We start from the raw sequence: 20304 nt of genomic DNA, 5'->3' as shown, positions 1-20304 counted from the left end.
CCAGTCTGGTGGCCAATCTTCATTAATTGCACATTGCACCAGTAAGAGCAGAGTGTGAAGGTTCAATTAGCAGGGTAAGAGCACAGTTTTGCTCAAAATATTGCAATGCACACAACATTATGGGTGACATACCAGAGTTCAAAAGAGGACAAATTGTTGGTGCACGTCTTGCTGGCGCATCTGTGACCAAGACAGCAAGTCTTTGTGATGTATCAAGAGCCACGGTATCCAGGGTAATGTCAGCATACCACCAAGAAGGACAAACCACATCCGACAGGATTAACTGTGGACACAAGAGGAAGCTGTCTGAAAGGGATGTTCGGGTGCTAACCTGGATTGTATCCAAAAAACATAAAACCACGGCTGCCCAAATCACGGCAGAATTAAATGTGCACCTCAACTCTCCTGTTTTCACCAGAACTGTCCGTCGGGAGCTCCACAGGGTCGATATACACGGCCGGGCTGCTATAGCCAAACCTTTGGTCACTCGTGCCAATGCCAAACGTCGGTTTCAATGGTGCAAGGAGCGCAAATCTGGGGCTGTGGACAATGTGAAACATGTATTGTTCTCTGATGAGTCCACCTTTACTGTTTTCCCCACATCCGGGAGAGTTACGGTGTGGAGAAGCCCCAAAGAAGCGTACCACCCAGACTGTTGCATGCCCAGAGTGAAGCATGGGGGTGAATCAGTGATGGTTTGGGCTGCCATATCATGGCATTCCCTTGGCCCAATACTTGTGCTAGATGGGCGTGTCACTGCCAAGGACTACCGAACCATTCTGGAGGACCATGTGCATCCAATGGCGGTGCCGTGTATCAGGATGACAATGCACCAATACACACAGCAAGACTGGTGAAAGATTGTTTTGATGAACATGAAAGTGAAGTTGAACATCTCCCATGGCCTGCACAGTCACCAGATCTAAATATTATTGAGCCACTTTGGGGTGTTTTGGAGAAGCGAGTCAGGAAACGTTTTCCTCCACCAGCATCACGTAGTGACCTGGCCACTATCCTGCAAGAAGAATGGCTTAAAATCCCTCTGACCACTGTGCAGGACTTGTATATGTCATTTCCAAGACCAATTAACGCTGTATTGGCCGCAAAAGGAGGCCCTACACCATACTAATAAATTATTGTGGTCTAAAACCAGGTGTTTCAGTTATTTTGTCCAACCCCTGTATATATGTGTGTGTGTGTGTGTGTGTGTGTGTAGGTCATTCATTCAATTTTGACTATAAAATAAGCACTGTTGCATTTCAATGTTTAAATCAATAGATGTTTAAATCAATAGATGGCACTAGTTAGCTATAATTCTGCCATTGAAAACTGCTTGGCCATGAAGTCCTGTTGATCAGGTAAAGCTATTTGACTGGACTGTGCAGAGGAAGGCCCAGGAGATGACCCAGGACTGCTGCAAAGTGAAGGCTGCACAGGAGATGTGGTAGATGGGTAGATGGGAACTTTAAACATACATCTACTCCCCCAGCTATCCCTTCAGTGGCTGCCGGACCTAGTATTGTCAGTAATGCTTCCTCTTCCAAAGTAGGGTCTGTTGCAGATAACTGACTTACACCTGTCATGGCCCTCTCTTAACTAAATTATGCCCCAGTTTGCGCTGTAGACTTGGCATGCTTTTCTGGATTGATGCATGAAAGGTTAATTGTGCGCCTATATATAGCCTTAATATGCAACAGATAGCGATTGCAAATGTAATGTTTTTATACAAGTAATTTAAAGTTATATTGGTTAGTAGTTTATAAAAAAGGTTTTCTTGCAGAATTATTTGCTTTTTGTGACGTAATAATGAGAAATTATATGATAATCGGTGATTCAGTTTTTGACTGGTGGTGCCTTTTCAGAGGCGGAGCAAACAAAGAACTTCTTACATTTCGTTCGTAGTTTCGGAGACTTACGTGGGCTTTTGGGAAACACTCGCAAAATTGGCGTTGTTCAAAAAAAAGTTGTTCGTAAATTGCTAAGACCAATCGTTATCGGGAAACGCACCCCTGTTCAATTTTGTGTGATAAATTATTTTCTGTTCATCTTCTGCGATGTATTTATTTATTTATTTTTTCTGTTTATTTTCTGTGTGTTCGCTATCCTTAATGTAAAGCGACCTTGGGTTTGTGAAAGGCGCTATATAAGTATAACTTATTATTATTATAATTATTATTGTTATTGCTATTATTATTGTTATTATTATTGCTATTATTATTATTTTGTTATTGCTATTATTATTGTGTTATTATTGTTGTTGCTATTATTATTATTGTTATTGTTATTTTTATTGCTATTATTATCATTGTTGTTGTTATTATTGTTATTGCTATTATTATTATTATTATTACATTATAATGGTTGTTGTTTGTGTTGTGTTACTATTATCATTATTAGTAGTAGTAATGGTAGGGTGTGTGTTAGTTTGGTGGGTAGCACTGTCACCTCACAGCAGAGAGGTCTTGGGTTCAATGCCCAGGTGGAGTGGTCTGTGTTTTCTTTCTGGTTGGAGTTTGCATGTTCTCACTGTGTCTGCGTGGGTTTCCTCTGGGTGCTCCAGTTTCCTCCCAATGTCCAAAGACGTGCAGTCAGGTTAAGTGAAGACACTAAAATTGCCAGCAGCTAGAGTATAACCCTGGGGGGTATTCCAGAAAGCGGGTTAAGTGATTAAACCGGGTAAGTTAACTCAGAATTAAGGAAAACTCGAGGTTTTTCCGTTCCAGAAACCGGGATTAAAGAGAGCCTGTGTCAGTTACTGTAGCAACTTACGCTCTGAAGCTAACCTGCTCGCTGGCAGGTTAACTTAAACCTAACCCGGGGTTACACACACTTCTCTCATGTAAACCCGGCGTGTCCTTTACTCCAGGATCCAGTGGATACAGACGCGCTAATTATTCGAAGAGATCTTAGTCAGAAACGAGTCATTAAACTCAGATTAGTCATTTCCCGATTAATTTCTCTGTGAACCTTTCCGTTTTTATCACAGTCAATTACATTTACATTTTCTGCATTTAGCAGACGCTTTTATCCAAAGCGACTTACACTAGTGTGACAGTATACAGTCTGAGCAATTGAGGGTTAAGGGCCTTGCTCAAGGGCCCAACAGCAGCAACCTGGCAGTGGTGGGGCTTGAACCAGTGACCTTTTGTTTACTAGTCCAGTACCTTAAGCACTAGGCTACAACTGCCCTCAATTCGGGGAGAGTGGGGACGGTTGCAACAAGGGGCAGTTGCAACATTATTAATCACAATATGAATAAAAAGGCTTGTTATAACATTATAACATTATGAATGGAATGTTAGGGATTAATATAGAATACCTTTAACACACACAGTTTAGTAAGCTAAAATCATTTGTGGTTCAAATTAATTGTAGTAATTAACCCCAAACATGATTGTTACTTAAAACAGGGCCTATATATACAGTGTATCACAAAAGTGAGTACACCCCTCACATTTCTGCAGATATTTAAGTATATCTTTTCATGGGACAACACTGACAAAATGACACTTTGACACAATGAAAAGTAGTCTGTGTGCAGCTTATATAACAGTGTAAATTTATTCTTCCCTCAAAATAACTCAATATACAGCCATTAATGTCTAAACCACTGGCAACAAAAGTGAGTACACCCCTAAGAGACTACACCCCTAAATGTCCAAATTGAGCACTGCTTGTCATTTTCCATCCAAAATGTCATGTGATTTGTTAGTGTTACTAGGTCTCAGGTGTGCATAGGGAGCAGGTGTGTTCAATTTAGTAGTACAGCTCTCACACTCTCTCATACTGGTCACTGAAAGTTCCAACATGGCACCTCATGGCAAAGAACTCTCTGAGGATCTTAAAAGACGAATTGTTGCGCTACATGAAGATGGCCAAGGCTACAAGAAGATTGCCAACACCCTGAAACTGAGCTGCAGCACAGTGGCCAAGATCATCCAGCGTTTTAAAAGAGCAGGGTCCACTCAGAACAGACCTCGCGTTGGTCGTCCACAGAAGCTGAGTGCACGTGCTCAGCGTCACATCCAACTGCTGTCTTTGAAAGATAGGCGCAGGAGTGCTGTCAGCATTGCTGCAGAGATTGAAAAGGTGGGGGGTCAGCCTGTCAGTGCTCAGACCATACGCCGCACACTACATCAAATTGGTCTGCATGGCTGTCACCCCAGAAGGAAGCCTCTTCTGAAGTCTCTACACAAGAAAGCCCGCAAATAGTTTGCTGAAGACATGTCAACAAAGGACATGGATTACTGGAACCATGTCCTATGGTCTGATGAGACCAAGATTAATTTGTTTGGTTCAGATGGTCTCAAGCATGTGTGGCGGCAATCAGGTGAGGAGTACAAAGATAAGTGTGTCATGCCTACAGTCAAGCATGGTGGTGGGAATGCCATGGTCTGGGGCTGCATGAGTGCAGCAGGTGTTGGGGAGTTACATTTCATTGAGGGACACATGAACTCCAATATGTACTGTGAAATACTGAAGCAGAGCATGATCCCCTCCCTCCGGAAACTGGGTCGCAGGGCAGTGTTCCAGCATGATAATGACCCCAAACACACCTCTAAGACGACTACTGCTTTATTGAAGAGGCTGAGGGTAAAGGTGATGGACTGGCCAAGCATGTCTCCAGACCTAAACCCAATAGAACATCTTTGGGGCATCCTCAAGCGGAAGGTGGAGGAGCGCAAAGTCTCGAATATCCGCCAGCTCCGTGATGTCGTCATGGAGGAGTGGAAAAGCATTCCAGTGGCAACCTGTGAAGCTCTGGTAAACTCCATGCCCAGGAGAGTTAAGGCAGTTCTGGGAAATAATGGTGGCCACACAAAATATTGACACTTCAGGAACTTTCACTAAGGGGTGTACTCACTTTTGTTGCCGGTGGTTTAGACATTAATGGCTGTATATTGAGTTATTTTGAGGGACGAATAAATTTACACTGTTATATAAGCTGCACACAGTCTACTTTTCATTGTGTCAAAGTGTCATTTTGTCAGTGTTGTCCCATGAAAAGATATACTTAAATATCTGCAGAAATGTGAGGGGTGTACTCACTTTTGTGATACACTGTATATACAGTCACATTAATGAATGAAGACCCTATCTGTACACAGGAAAGTCTTTGCAAAATTATGTTAAAGAATGATTTTACTACATATCAATGAATGTTGCAACTGCCCTGGGTCTATTCAAGTATTATTTTTTACACATTTGCAATATTACACTTTGTGGATCAGCCCTCACTTCTTTGCAGACTTTATGCATTGCTCTCCGTTTTTTGTATGTTGGTCCATCCAAAAAGTATGCCTAGCATTGAAACTCTTGTTTGTCTGTAATACACATCAAAGATGAATGCCACAGAATAGCAGGTTTGTCTTTAATAATAAAGATAAAAACTGAAAAGTAATAAAAAATTGCTCTGCACCATCTTAAGGATTCCCAAGGGTAAGTGGCTGCATGGATGGAGCCCACATTCCCATTAAAGCACCAGCAAAAAATGAAAAGGATTATGTGAACAGCAGACAGAATATCCCTCCACGTACAGGTAGTGACCGTTATCTTAAAAAATAAACAAATGTTTTAAATAAAACAGTGTAACATTTAATACACATTCTGCAACTTAATGTTCTCCATCAAGATCTTATGTGATGCTACCCACATTACAAATATTGAAGCCAAATGGTCAGGCTCTGTGCATGATCACTGAAAATAAAACAATGCAGCAAGTTAACTTCCTTGTCCTTATTCTTTAGTAAGAACATTTATATTTATACACCCTTCGCACTGACACCCATCTTAAATTCAAGCAACTAAGTTTCTAGCCTTGTCTGTTTTATATGCTCCACCTGAGGATCACACTTTGCAATTTGTTTCTCCAGATGGACCTTGTATAGATCATTTACACCCAACTTGAAAGAAAGAGGCAAAAATAGCATGTTATGATCAAACATAGCTTTTTGTGTTCTCAATATTTCAGATATTTGGTAAGACATTTTTACTGTTCTAAGCTGAGCTTTGGATGTGGATGGTCCCTCATCTGATTCGGGACTGCGCATCACATTCTGTTAGAGGACAGTCACACACATTATCATGGTAGATCAAATGAAATGCCATGCTCTATGTTCAACATATCCTGTACCTCTATAGGCCTCCCAGTATCATCCCACCTTGAGACAGAGGAGATGGTTTCTCTATCGTCCTTCAACAGTGTTTTTTTTTTATTTTATTTTATTTTTTTATTAAAGAACATTATTTATACTCATCAGGATCTAGGGACATTTAGATCACTAACAATTGCAGGAGGCTCAAAACCACACCACCAATCACTGGAGAGATGGCAATAAAAAGTGTTCAGACTGTACCAATGCAGTTCTTAATATTCCACAGTTTATGCACTACAGACTCTACATGTAATAAACATGCCTTGAACATAGACAGTTTTTGTATTTTATTTTTATCTGCTGCTATGTGCATCTGATTCCACTTGGATTACACCTAGATTGAGTAAATGAAAGGGGAAAAAACGTGTAAAATCGACAAAACTGACATATTAAACATTTTGCCCTGTCCTTCTGCTAAATGTTGAATTATGTTTCAACAAGTTTTTTTATTTAATTTAAACTCACGCATTAACTTACATTTAACTAACTTTTTTTTTGCCATTTGCGACATCTTTTTTTACGGACGCTGCTGTATTACTTTTACATTTAAAACATTTTCATGATCTGCACATGCAAACATTAAAATGAACAGTTCTATTGGTGTAAAGTATTACGGGCTACTTTTTCTTTCATTCACATCCATGATGAATCCATTTATCGCCACTCCATTGAGAATGCCTGTTTATAGTTAACCGTGAACGCGCTTCTGCTGGGTTTAATCTACTCAGAGTTGAGTAATCTAACCCTGAACCGCTTTTCTGGAACAGAAAACTCCGGCTATGACACGGTGAGATAAGTCAACTCGGAGTTCAGGGTTAAGTTTGAAGTTTGTTAAACCCGCTTTCTGGAATACCCCCCAGCTATACGCCTACTACAGAAAGTTTGTATGTGCTGCAATGCCCCCTAATGGCGAAAAACATCAACACATTCTCCTAATGTTAAGTTCGTCAACAACAGGTGTATTGATCAACAATGAGACACACAAGAGATTCAGAGCTGATCTACTTTTATTCTGGGAAGAGGAATATTCATACAGACTTACAAACAAGGATTGATTGATAGATTGTGTGTGTGTGTGTGTGTGTGTACTGAGGCCAAAAGGTAAGATGGTTACTCATTTACATACAGTGTATCACAAAAGTGAGTACACCCCTCACATTTCTGCAAATATTTTATTATATCTTTTCATGGGACAACACTATAGACATGAAACTTGGATATAACTTAGAGTAGTCAGTGTACAACTTGTATAGCAGTGTAGATTTACTGTCTTCTGAAAATAACTCAACACACAGCCATTAATGTCTAAATGGCTGGCAACATAAGTGAGTACACCCCACAGTGAACATGTCCAAATTGTGCCCAAAGTGTCAATATTTTGTGTGACCACCATTATTATCCAGCACTGCCTTAACCCTCCTGGGCATGGAATTCACCAGAGCTGCACAGGTTTCTACTGGAATCCTCTTCCACTCCTCCATGATGACATCACGGAGCTGGTGGATGTTAGACACCTTGAACTCCTCCACCTTCCACTTGAGGATGCGCCACAGGTGCTCAATTGGGTTTAGTCCATCACCTTTACCTTCAGCTTCCTCAGCAAGGCAGTTGTCATCTTGGAGGTTGTGTTTGGGGTCGTTATCCTGTTGGAAAAGGGAGTTTTCGAAGGGAGGGGATCATGCTCTGTTTCAGAATGTCACAGTACATGTTGGATTTCATGTTTCCCTCAATGAACTGCAGCTCCCCAGTGCCAGCAACACTCATGCAGCCCAAGACCATGATGCTACCACCACCATGCTTGACTGTAGGCAAGGTACAGTTGTCTTGGTACTTCTTACCAGGGCGCCGCCACACATGCTGGACACCATCTGAGCCAAACAAGTTTATCTTGGTCTCGTCAGACCACAGGGCATTCCAGTAATCCATGTTCTTGGACTGCTTGTCTTCAGCAAACTGTTTGCGGGCTTTCTTGTGCGTCAGCTTCCTTCTGGGATGACGACCATGCAGACTGAGTTGATGCAGTGTGTGGCGTATGGTCTGAGCACTGACAGGCTGACCTCCCACGTCTTCAACCTCTGCAGCAATGCTGGCAGCACTCATGTGTCTATTTTTTAAAGCCAACCTCTGGATATGACGCCGAACACGTGGACTCAACTTCTTTGGTCGACCCTGGCGAAGCCTGTTCCGAGTGGAACCTGTCCTGGAAAACCGCTGTATGACCTTGGCCACCATGCTGTAGCTCAGTTTCAGGGTGTTAGCAATCTTCTTATAGCCCAGGCCATCTTTGTGGAGAGCAACAATTCTATTTCTCACATCCTCAGAGAGTTTTTTGCCATGAGGTGCCATGTTGAATATCCAGTGGCCGGTATGAGAGAATTGTACCCAAAACACCAAATTTAACAGCCCTGCTCCTCATTTACACCTGGGACCTTGACACATGACACCAGGGAGGGACAACGACACATTTGGGCACAATTTGGACATGTTCACTGTGGGGTGTACTCACTTATGTTGCCAGCTATTTAGACATTAATGGCTGTGTGTTGAGTTATTTTCAGAAGACAGTAAATCTACACTGCTATACAAGCTGTACACTGACTACTCTAAGTTATATCCAAGTTTCATGTCTATAGTGTTGTCCCATGAAAAGATATAATGAAATATTTGCAGAAATGTGAGGGGTGTACTCACTTTTGTGATACACTGTATATATTAGAGCACTCAGTATGTATATTTATGTGTAATTACATAAAAATTTGATGAAATTATATCAAACTCCCAACATTAGTGTACTTGTGTGCTTGTGAGTCAGTGTGTAGTCAGTCATCCTGCACTATCATGACGTTTCCTCGGGTCTCATACTGCACTGAGCTCCAGTCGAAGATGTTCCCACGTAGCACTCGCAGGTTCAGGTTGGCATAAAGCGCATTGATTTGGGCATCTGACAACACAAAGTCCCACATATTCACATCCGTGATCTCACCCACAAAACTCTGTGTCTTGTGAAATTTGCCCAGGTACGTATCGGGATCCTGACCGAGCAGCACGGTGCCACCTGGCTGGATCTTGTGACCCAGTTTGAAGACTTGTCGTACACTGCGGCGTCCATTCACATGAAAGGCAGTGAGTCCGGTACTGGAGTCCCAGGTGAGACACAGGTGAGTACGAAATGTAGAGAGAGGTGTGAGATGAAAGAAGACGGGTTTTCCAGCCAGGTACAATGCAAATGTGCCATCCTTCTCACGCCACACGTTCAGTGCGTCAAAGTCGTTGGTGCGATAAGCAAAGAGGATAATCTCCCGCTCGCCCCGCAGCTCAGTACCGACCTGCATGCACAGCGTGAAGGCTGAGAGAGCCATCGACTTCTGGGGAAAGAGTTTAACAAGACTGGAATCCGTCTCAGAGGGGAACAAGACCACCTTTCCATTTAGACCCACTGCAGAAAGAAACAGAGATCTGGATTAGATGTAAAAGACCCAGTTAGTCTTACAAAGATTCCTGCATCAGTAACACTGGTTCCACAGCTACCACACACTCCTGACTGTATAATCATGAGTACTGATTGTTGTTGATTAGAGTATACACACCTTCAGTGGCAGAAGTGAAGCAGAGTACAGAGATCAGCACAATCACTGGAGTCAACATCTTACTGCCAATCTGATCAACACACACACACACATTAAAATGTACAATTAATTTTTTTACACTATTGGACAGAAAGTATGTGGACATCTTTTTAAATTATTGAGTTGAGTTGCTTTGGCCACACCCACCACCCACTGTTTTGAGGCATATAAAATTATAGATATTACGTACTTTGAATTAATCCAAACATTTCTCATACTAATAATAATAATTACTGATAATAATATTACTACTAATAATAAAATAATAAGAATAATTAAACAAAAATATAAATAGTAACAGAACAAAACAATAAGAAGAAGAAAAAGATGAATAATAATAATAATAAATATAAATAACACGATAACACGTAATACTAATAATAACAGTTATAAACAATATTTGTAACAATAATAATAATAATACACATAAAATAAAATAATTATAATAATAATGATTAAAGAATGATAATAATAACAACAATAATGATAATAATGATAGTGGTAATAATACTACTACTACTAATAAAATAATAAGAATAATTAAACAACAACAATATAAATAGTAACAGAACAAAACAATAATAGTAAAGAAAAAAAGATAAATAATAATAATAATAAATATCAATGACAAGAGTAATATTAATAACAATTATAAACAATATTTGTAACGATAGTAATATTACACATAAAAAAAAATAATAATAATAATAGTAACAATGACAATGATAATAACAAAATATTACTAATAAAATTATAGGAATAATTAAAAACAATGATAACAGAACAAGAAGAAGAAAATAATAGTAATATAGGGGCGGCACGGTAGCGCTGTCACCTCACAGCAAAATAGGCCTGGGTTTGATTCCCTGGCTGGGTGATCAGGATTCTTTCTGTATGGAGTTTCCATGTTCTTTCTGTGTCTGTCTTGGTTTCCTCTGGATGTTCTGGTTTCCTCCCACAGTCCAAAGACATGCAGTCAGGCCAACCGAAGCTACTGAAAACTGCCCTAAGTGTTTGTGTGTGTGTGTGTGTGTGTGCCTTGTGATGAATTTGCGACCTGTTTGGGGATGTCTCTCGCATTTCGCCCAATAAATTAGATCCAACATGAGAATGATCTGGATCTACTCACCTGAAATCTATCCCACTTCTGACAGCAGGTTGTTAGGTTTGATTGATCTCTGAGCAGATATGTTGATTTTAGGTACCTGTGCACAGGAGGCCAGCAGCAAGGAAGACAGAGACAGGTTCAGAGCTGATTTAATTTTATTCTGGAAGGAGGCAAATTTATACAGACTTACAAACAAGGTTGGTGCACAAAAGATAGGATAGGAGAACATAATGAGATGAGGCCACTAATTTAAGGGCAATAACAGGAAACATCTGTGGGGCTAAAACTAAAATGGCTGAGATGGCTATTCCTTTAACTTTGTGTGTGTGTGTGTGTGTGTGTGTGTGTGTGTGTGTGTGTGTGTGTGTATACAGAAGCAAAAAGGCAAGAGGATTATGTATTTAGGGTACTATGTATGTATCTACATTTGTGCAGTTGTAACTTAGTGGTTAAGGTACTGGACTAGTAATGAAAAGGTTGCTGGTTCAAGCCCCACTACAGCCAGGTTGTCAATGCTCAAGGGCCTTGCCCCTACGAAGGGCCCTTAACACTCAACTACTTAGACTGTATACTGTCACAGTACTGTAGGTCGCTTTGGATAAAAGTGTCTGCTAAATGCTGAAAATGCAAATTTGTGTAATTAAGTAGGAATCCCAAGTGTGTGTGTGTGTGTGTATGAGAGTGTTACACTCATTAAGTTACAGACAAAACAGTTGCAGAAACCCCATGAAGTACATGTTCCTCACAAGCGTATGTAAACTGTTTATGAGAATACGGTGAATTACACAAACACACTAAATACTGAAACTTAGAATACAAACTGTTAGAGCTACAGTGCTACACCAGCACGGCTGTGTGTTTGTGAGTGTATGTAGGTGTGCTTGTGAGTCAGTGTGTAGTCAGTCATCCTGCACTATCATGACGTTTCCGTGGGTCTCATATTGCACCGAGCTCCAGTCGAAGATGTTCCCATGTGGCACCCGCCGCTTCAGGTTGGCATAAAGCGTATTGATTTGGGCACGTGACAACACAAAGTCCCACATATTCACATCCGTGATCTCACCCACAAAACTCTGAGTTTCCTCGAAGTTGCCCAGATACGTATCGGGATCCTGACCGAGCAGCACGGTGCCACCTGGCTGGATCTGGTGACCCGGTTTGTAGACCTGTCGTACAGTGCGGCGTCCATCCATGTGGAAGGCGGTGAGTCCGGTACTGGAGTCCCAGGTGAGACACAGGTGAGCACGAAACGTAGAGAGAGAGGTGAGATGAAAGAAGACGGCGTCTCCTCCCAAGTAGAATGAAATTCTGCCGTCCTTCTCACGCCACACGTTCAGCTCGTCTGTGCTGTTGGTGCGATAAGCGAAGAGGATAATCTGCCGCTCGCCCTGCAGCTCAGTACCGACCTGCATGCACAGTGTGAAGGCTGAGAGAGCCATCGGCTTCTGGGGCAGGAGTCTAACGAAACTGAAATCCGTCTCATAAGGGAACAAGACCACCTTCCCATTTAGACCCACTGCAGAAAGAAACAGACATCTGGATTAGTAGATCCCAGTACCAAATGGTACCCCCCCAATCCCAGTACCAAATGGCTGACTTGTGTCCCACTGCGTCCACGATCTCCTTTAATAAGCAATTTCCAAAAGGGTCATATTCCACTGCACCATCATTTTAATTCTTGTTAGGGTCACAGTGATATGGACCTATTCCAGGAACACTGGGTACCACAGGGTAACACACGTACTTGTACTCGTTAATTTATTTTTGGGAAGGTCAAAAGACATTAACTGGTGGCAGGGGTTAAACCCTGGTTGCTGCAGAACCAGCACTTCTACATCACCATGACTCCATTTTATAGGACCAGTTCCAGTACCACAGGTTTCAGTTCCAGTACGTTCCTTTTACATTATCAAAGTTTCTACTACCATAATTACCCTATTCATAGCAAAGTTTCTTGTAGCCTTATTTACATTTTCAGCATTTAGCAGACGCTTTTATCCAAAGCTGCTTACAGTACAGTGACAGTATACAATCTAAGCAATTGAGGGTTAGGGGCCTTGCTCAAGGGCCCAACAGTGGCAACCTGACAGTGGTGGGGCTTGAACCAGCGACCTTTGGATTACTACTCCAGTACCTTAACTGCTAGGCTACAACTGCCTTATGCCTGGGTACAGTTCTAGCCTCTAGTTCCAGTACCTACGATGCCAGTATCAATACAATGTTCTTGTTCCAGTATAAAAGGCTTTAATTTCAGTGCCAGTAATATGAGTTCCAGTCCCAAAGATTTCAGAGCAAAAGATACAGTAGGTTCCAGTTTGAGGACCAAACGTTTCTGAATTTTTAAATATTTTTGTTTACATTCAGAAGTTTCAGTACCTTTATGCTTGTAATTGTATAATCATGAGTACTGATTGTTGTTGATTAGAGTATACACACCTTCAGTGGCAGAGCTGAAGCAGAGTACAGAGATCAGCACAGTCACTGGAGTCAACATCTTACTGATAACCTGATCAACACACACACAGTGAGAGAGAGAGAGAGAGAGAGAGAGAGAGAGAGAGAGCTGTTTCAGCCACACATAGTTGTTTCAGTCAAACCCAAAGGTTCTTTAAAATACACCGATCAGCCATAAAATTAAAGCCACCTCATTGTTTCTACATTCACTGTTCATTTTATCAGCTCCACTTACCATATAGAAGCACTTTGTAGTTCTACCATTACTGACTGTAGTCCATCTGTTTCTCTACATACTTTTTAGCCTGCTTTCACCCTGTTTTTCAATGGTCAGGACCCCCACAGGACCACCACAGAGCAGGTATTATTTAGGTGGTGGATGATTCTCAGCACTGCAGTGACACTGACATGGTGGTGGTGTGTTAGTGTGTGTTGTGCTGGTATGAGTGGATCAGACACAGCAGCGCTGCTGGAGTTTTTAAATACAGTGTCCACTCACTGTCCACTCTATTAGACACTCCTACCTAGTTGGTCCACCTTGTAGATGTAAAGTCGGAGACGATCACTCATCTATTGCTGCTGTTTGAGTTTATCATCTTCTAGACCTTCATCAGTGGTCACAGGACGCTGCCCACGGGGCGCTGTTGGCTGGATGTTTTTGGTTGGTGGACTATTCTCAGTCCAGCAGTGACAGTGAGGTGTTTAAAAACTACAGCAGCGCTGCTGTGTCTGATCCACTCATACCAGCACAACATATATATACAATACTTGATTTTGACATCATTATTTTCACTTTTCCCAAATGAAACAATAAACATTTTTCAGAATTACACACACAAATTCCAAAATAATAATAATACAAAAATAATAAAAATTAATAATCATAACAAAATAACAATAATAATAAAGTAATAACAATAACATTATAATTATAACAAATAATAACATTAAATAATAATTATAATAATAATAGTAATAAAAAATAAGAATGATAGTAGTGATGATAATGATGTATTGAAACAAATAATAAGAGTAATGATAACAATCATCATAACAATAATAATAATTATAACAATAATAACAATGATAATAATAATTATTAATAATAAACCTGTAAATAATAATAATAATTGTAATAATAACTGTATATTTAAACTGGCTTTCTAAAAGAAATCTGAAATCTAAAATCATAAATTACATTTTAAAAATGTATTTTTTTTTACATCCTTTTATTTACAAATGTGTGTGTAAACATTGACATGCACACACTTCATGTCTTTTAAAGATGTCAGCATAAATCTGTTCTGAGGTAGTTTAGAGTAATTAAAAAATAAGCAGTTCAAGCAGTGCTGATCATCCTGTTTTAATTCCATCCAGCTTATAATGATCAATTAATAAAGCTAAAAAAATACCATCAACAGATCTAAACTCAGTCATTAAAGTAGAGATACTTACAGACACGGCAGGAAAATACAAAGCTCACACACAGTCTGTCAAACCAAAACACACACACACACGCTCATACACACACTGTGCCTGTATCCCCTGAGCACGGGTGTGATGATTACAATTAAACAAAAGGCTTAGTGTTAAACCCAGTGGTCATTTGATGCACTAAATCAAAGACTCTTTGTCAAGTGCACACACACACACACACAATAATGTCCTGTCACGCCGTCAGGTCCTTCATCTTGCTCTGTTACTCTTTCAGGTCCTGCATCTTACCCTGTCACACCTTCAGGTCCTGCCTTTTAACCTGTCACACCTTCAGGTCCTTCATTTTGCCCTGTTACACTTTCAGGTCCTGTCTTTTAACCTGTTACACTTTCAGGTCCTTCATTTTGCCCTGTTACACTTTCAGGTCCTGCCTCTTGCTCTGTTACTCTTTTAGGTCCTGCATCTTGACTTGTTACACTTTCAGGTCCTGCATCTTCACCTGTTACAACTTCAGGTCCTTCATCTTGACCTCTGCCGGCCAAAATGTTAATGCAGGACACAAGACCAACGTGGTTTACTGCTGAAATGGATGACTTCAGAATAACCTGCCTGTTCCTTTTCCTATTCCATTACTAGTACTAGTGTATGGTAATGCAAAGAAGGAAAATGATGATTGCTCATTGCTGAACAGGAGTTAAGGAAAATAAACACAGAAGTTTAGAAAAAGAATACAATTTATTAACCATGAATCTTGACTGTCAGTGCAGTTGATTGGTTGGTGACTGCACACGTGTCGGAGGGGGGGCCTGACAGTACACCGCTCTCCTCAATCCTGGGGTGGAACAACTAGATTGCGGTGCAGGCTTACATTTCCTTTTTCAATCATGTTGCAGACACACCCCAAAGTGTCCAATGAACACACTAGAATGAAGCAGACACACTGGATTTCTGTTTTTTTTATATATACAGTTGTGTTCAAAATAATAGCAGTGTGTTTAAAAAAGTGAATAAAGCTCAGAATTCTTATAATAGCTTTTATTTTCATACACACAAATGCATTGACAACACTGCACATTCTTTTCCAAATCAAAACATGAATTAAAATTGATCAAATGTGTTATTACTAGGGCTGTCGAAGTTAACGCGATAATAACGCATTAACGCAATCTCAATTTAACGCGATTAAAAAAAATAGTGCCGTTAACGCAAATTCTAGTTCATGTTGAGACTTGACTGGTAGAACCAACGTTTTAATGTCGGACTTGCCACCGTTGTTCATTTGCGGTTTGTTAAAATAATATAACTGAGCGTCGTAGGGATGCACTTGCATAATAAAGAAATAAATACACGCTATATTCACAAGTTGTCGGGAGCAAAACACTTCATTAACTTAATCTGTTACGGCACTGAATACCGGAGTCAAGCACGCTAGTCCATGAACTATGGAAGCCCCAAAAGGGTCAAAACACACTCACTTCGTGTAGAAACGTCCACTTTTCACATTTCACTTAAAAAACCTTGTTTTCTATAACATTTACACAGATTTTATTTAATGCGATTAATCGCGATTAACTATATGAAATTCTTAGATTAATCGCGATTAAAAATTTTAATCGTTTGACAGCCCTAGTTATTACTTTACAGAAAGTGAAGAAAAGGGAATATTAGGCTGTTCAAAAAAAATAGCAGTGTCTGCATTTTTCTTTACAAACTCAAACATTTACTGTTTAAACTGAAAAATGCTTCAATATTTAGCTTTCCTGTAAACCACTAAACTAATAATCAGTTGTATAATTACTGTTTCTGAGAATTGCTTCACATCTGTTTCATGGAGTCAACCAACTTCTGGCACCTGTGAACAGGTATTCCAGCCCAGGACGATTGGACCACATTCCACAATTCCTCTGCATTTCTTGGTTTTGCCTCAGACACAGCATTTTTGATGTCACCCCACAAGTTTTCTATTGGTTTAAGGTCCGGAGATAAGGCTGGCCAGTCCATAACATTAATCTTGTTGGTCTGAAACCAAGATGTTGCACGCTTACTGGTGTGTTTGGGGTCATTGTCTTGTTGAAACATCCATTTCAAGGGCATTTCCTCTTTGGCATGAGGCAACATGACCTCTTCAAGTATTCAAACTGATCCATGATCCCTGGTATGTGATAAATAGGTGTAACACCATAGTATGAGAAACATCCCCATATCATGATGCTTGCGCCACCATGCTTCACTGTCTTCACAGTGTACTGTGGCTTGAATTCAGTGTTCTGGGGTCGTCTGACAAACTGTCTGTGGCCACTAGACCCAAAAAGAACAATCTTGCTTTCATCAGTCCACAAAATGTTGCGCCATTTCTCTTTAGGCCAGTGAACGTGTTCTTTGGCAAATTGTAACCTCTTCAGCACATGTCGTTTTTGCAACAATGGGACTTTGCGGGGGCTTCTTGCCGATAGCTTGGCTTCACACAGGCGTCTTCTAACTGTCACAGTACTCACAGGTAACTTTAGACCTTCTTTGATCTCCCTGGAGCTGATCATTGGCTGAGTCTTTGCCATTTTGGCTATTCTTCAATCCATCCGAATGGTAGTTTTCCATTTTCTTCCACGTCTTTCTGGTTTTGGTTGCCATTTTAAAGCATTTGAAATCATTTTAGCTGAGCAGCCTATAATTTTCTGCACTTTTTTATGTTTTTCCCTCTCCAATCGACTTTTTAATCAAAGTAAGCTGTTCTTCTGAACAATGTCTGGAACGACCCATTTCACTCTGTTTTTTAGAGAGAAATGCACCATAACCAGCATGTACAACATCTGCTGCTTTTATACTTTAATAAGGGCCACCTGTTTGACACCCATTTTTTCACAGAATGAATGACCTCACTAATTGAACTTTACACTGCTATTATTTTGAACACGCCCCTTTTAGTTACTTATTCAATTACACTTAATCAGCAGCATGCATGTCATGATGGTTGGGTCTGTTGGTTTTTTATTACTCTACTACACCTACTAGTAAGTTTTTTGCCATGTATAAATATAATTTCTACCAAAAACAGTGATTGATCTGGTTAGTGATGTTGGACTGCTATTATTTTGAACACAACTGTATATGAATTAAGCAAAAGACAAAGGTAAATTTAAATATGGTCACTTTATTTTTTGTCTGCTTTTGGCTCATATGTTTAAGATACATGAGTTGGTGTCAAGGTTCATCTTGTTTGTTTATTAGGATTTTGACGTCATGTTTTTACACTTTTAGTTACATTCATAACAGGAACGGTAGTTACTCATTACACAAGATTCATCAGATCACAAGTTTAATATCAAACACAGTCATGGACAGTTTAGTGTCTCCAGTTCACCTCACTTGCACGTCTTTGGACTGTGGGAGGAAACTGGAAACCCACGCAGACACGGGGAGAACATGGTTTATCTTAATGAACATGATGCAAAGCTTTTTGGAGTGACATCTTCTCTTCTCAAATGATCTTTGAGTAAACAAGTGTCAGTTCTTTTCTTAGTATAGAGGCACTTGGTTAAATGATTTGTTTATCTGATGCCCTCTCACTACGATGTTTATCCAGAATAAGTGTTCACATGCGCAGGAACATTCAGCCAACACTCGTACCAAAAACATCTGCCAATCGTCTGTTCTCATTGCTAGCATGCACTGCACAAACTCACCAGGATAAACAGAATGTCAAACACATCGTCTCAAGCATCATTTTATTCCACTATAAATCAAATACTTTTTTATGTGTGTGTGAATAATTGAAGCTGTTTCACACAGGCAGAAAGAACGCGCTTTGCTCCTCATCTGCATTAACGCTGTTGTGTTGCTGACTCCAACCACTTCACATCATGACATTGACGTTGATGCTCCGTGTGCTATAATTCAGCATCAGCAGTTCTCGTGGAAAATAACGCTGGGTAACAGAACAGCATCATGGGTTTAATAGACTTCACCGAGCTTTCAGGTATGGACTGGAGAGTCTGATGGTGCGGACTGGTGGGAGGTGGTGATAAATGAGTTCTGTTTACACTGGTTGTAGTAGAAACTACACAGTATTTACTTTCATACAGTTCATACTAATACAACACTACATCAGGACAGAGAGAGAGAGAGAGAGAGAGAAACAGAGCGAGTACAAGAGTCGCACTCGGAGGTTTAAAAAGCAGTATGGGTTTATTGTAAGAGAGAAGACGTGAGACTGGAAGAGCGACAGAGAGAAATAGAAGAAAAATAGAAAGTGTGTGTGTGTGCGAGTGAAAGATGTAGCGAAAGTGTGTGTTCCTTTTCTTTTCATGTTAGTTCCTCGTTTAATAATGCTAATTTAATATGGTCATGCCAGTAAAACATGCCTGTTTTGAACTGAAATTGTGTGTGTGTGTGTGTGTGTGTGTGTATGTGTGTGAGAGAGAAACAGAGTGAAAGAGGGAGAGGACAGGAGAGAGAACTATAGATACATACATTCATAAGAAAGCTGTTGAATAGAGGTGAGAGTGTATATACACCGATCAGCCATAACGTTATGACCACCTCCGTGTTTCTACACTCACTGTCCATTTTATCAGCTCCACTTACCATATAGAAGCACTTTGTAGTTCTACAATTACTGACTGTAGTCTATCTGTTTCTCTACATACTTTTTTTAGCCTGCTTTCACCCTGTTCTTCAATGGTCAGGACCCCCACAGGACCACTACAGAGCAGGTATTATTTAGGTGGTGGATGATTCTCAGCACTGCAGTGACACTGACATGGTGGTGGTGTGTTAGTGTGTGTTGTGCTGGTATGAGTGGATAAGACACAGCAGCGCTGCTGGAGTTTTAAACACCTCACTGTCCCTGCTGGACTGAGAATAGTCCACCAACCAAAAATATCCTGCCAACAGCGTCCTGTGACCACTGATGAAGGTCCAGAAGATGACCAACTCAAACAGCAGCAATAGATGAGCGATCGTCTCTGACTTTACATCTACGAGGTGGACCAACTAGGTAGGAGTGTCTAATAGAGTGGACAGTGAGTGGACACAATATTTAAAAACTCCAGCAGCGCTGCTGTGTCTGATCCACTCATACCAGCACAACACACTCTGTCCCTGCTGGACTGAGAATGATCCACCACCCAAATAATACCTGCGCTGTGGTGGTCCTGTGGGGGTCCTGATCATTGAAGAACAGGGTGAAAGCAGGCTACAAAAGTATGTAGAGAAACAGATAGACTACAGTCAGTAATTGTAGAACTACAAAGTGCATCTATATGGTAAATGGAGCTGATAAAATGGACAGCGAGTGTAGAAACAAGGAGGTGGTTTTAATGTTATGGCTGATCAGTGTACATGTGAATAATCTGATTAGTTATAAATCTGGTTTTGGCATTAATCTGATTGAGTGACCAGTGCTTTAGTAATCTGATGCTGAAAGTCAGTCAGTCAGTCATCAGATTTCTATCTTGACGTGTACTGAGACATATTAAGCACTGTGTGATATCTGACGTGGTTCCGATTCAGGGTGCAACAATGTGAT

At 40.5% G+C, this 20304-nt stretch overlaps 3 protein-coding genes across 3 annotated transcripts in view; 1 reads left to right on the top strand and 2 right to left on the bottom strand.

Annotated features, from left to right (window-relative positions):
- Positions 1-20304, top strand: part of lyrm1 (LYR motif containing 1) — a 176436-nt gene that overhangs the window by 42558 nt on the left and 113574 nt on the right. The window lies entirely within an intron of this gene.
- On the bottom strand, positions 8884-10976 carry LOC134310811 (C-reactive protein-like). The gene is made up of 3 exons (XM_062992508.1): positions 10911-10976; positions 9743-9812; positions 8884-9591 (listed from the first exon to the last, which is right to left on the bottom strand). The coding sequence occupies exons 2-3, from the start codon at positions 9798-9800 to the stop codon at positions 8975-8977; spliced, it is 675 nt and encodes a 224-aa protein (XP_062848578.1). The 5' UTR covers positions 9801-9812; positions 10911-10976; the 3' UTR covers positions 8884-8974.
- Positions 11027-14865, bottom strand: LOC134310810 (C-reactive protein-like). Its single transcript, XM_062992507.1, has 3 exons — positions 14799-14865; positions 13326-13395; positions 11027-12405 (listed from the first exon to the last, which is right to left on the bottom strand). The coding sequence occupies exons 2-3, from the start codon at positions 13381-13383 to the stop codon at positions 11789-11791; spliced, it is 675 nt and encodes a 224-aa protein (XP_062848577.1). The 5' UTR covers positions 13384-13395; positions 14799-14865; the 3' UTR covers positions 11027-11788.

Source organism: Trichomycterus rosablanca, chromosome 3 (assembly GCF_030014385.1).
Source record: "Trichomycterus rosablanca isolate fTriRos1 chromosome 3, fTriRos1.hap1, whole genome shotgun sequence".
NCBI lineage: Eukaryota > Metazoa > Chordata > Actinopteri > Siluriformes > Trichomycteridae > Trichomycterus > Trichomycterus rosablanca.
Note: the sequence above shows the minus strand (reverse complement) of the source record. Positions and strands in the feature narration are given on the sequence as shown.

Coding starts and splice junctions, on each gene's coding strand:
- LOC134310811 (XM_062992508.1), bottom strand. CDS start 9,800: ATGTTGACTCCAGTGATTGTGCTGATCTCTGTACTCTGCTTCACTTCT. Junction 9,592..9,742: donor CTTCACTTCTGCCACTGAAG/GTGTGTATACTC, acceptor TTCTTTCTGCAG/TGGGTCTAAATGGAAAGGTG.
- LOC134310810 (XM_062992507.1), bottom strand. CDS start 13,383: ATGTTGACTCCAGTGACTGTGCTGATCTCTGTACTCTGCTTCAGCTCT. Junction 12,406..13,325: donor CTTCAGCTCTGCCACTGAAG/GTGTGTATACTC, acceptor TTCTTTCTGCAG/TGGGTCTAAATGGGAAGGTG.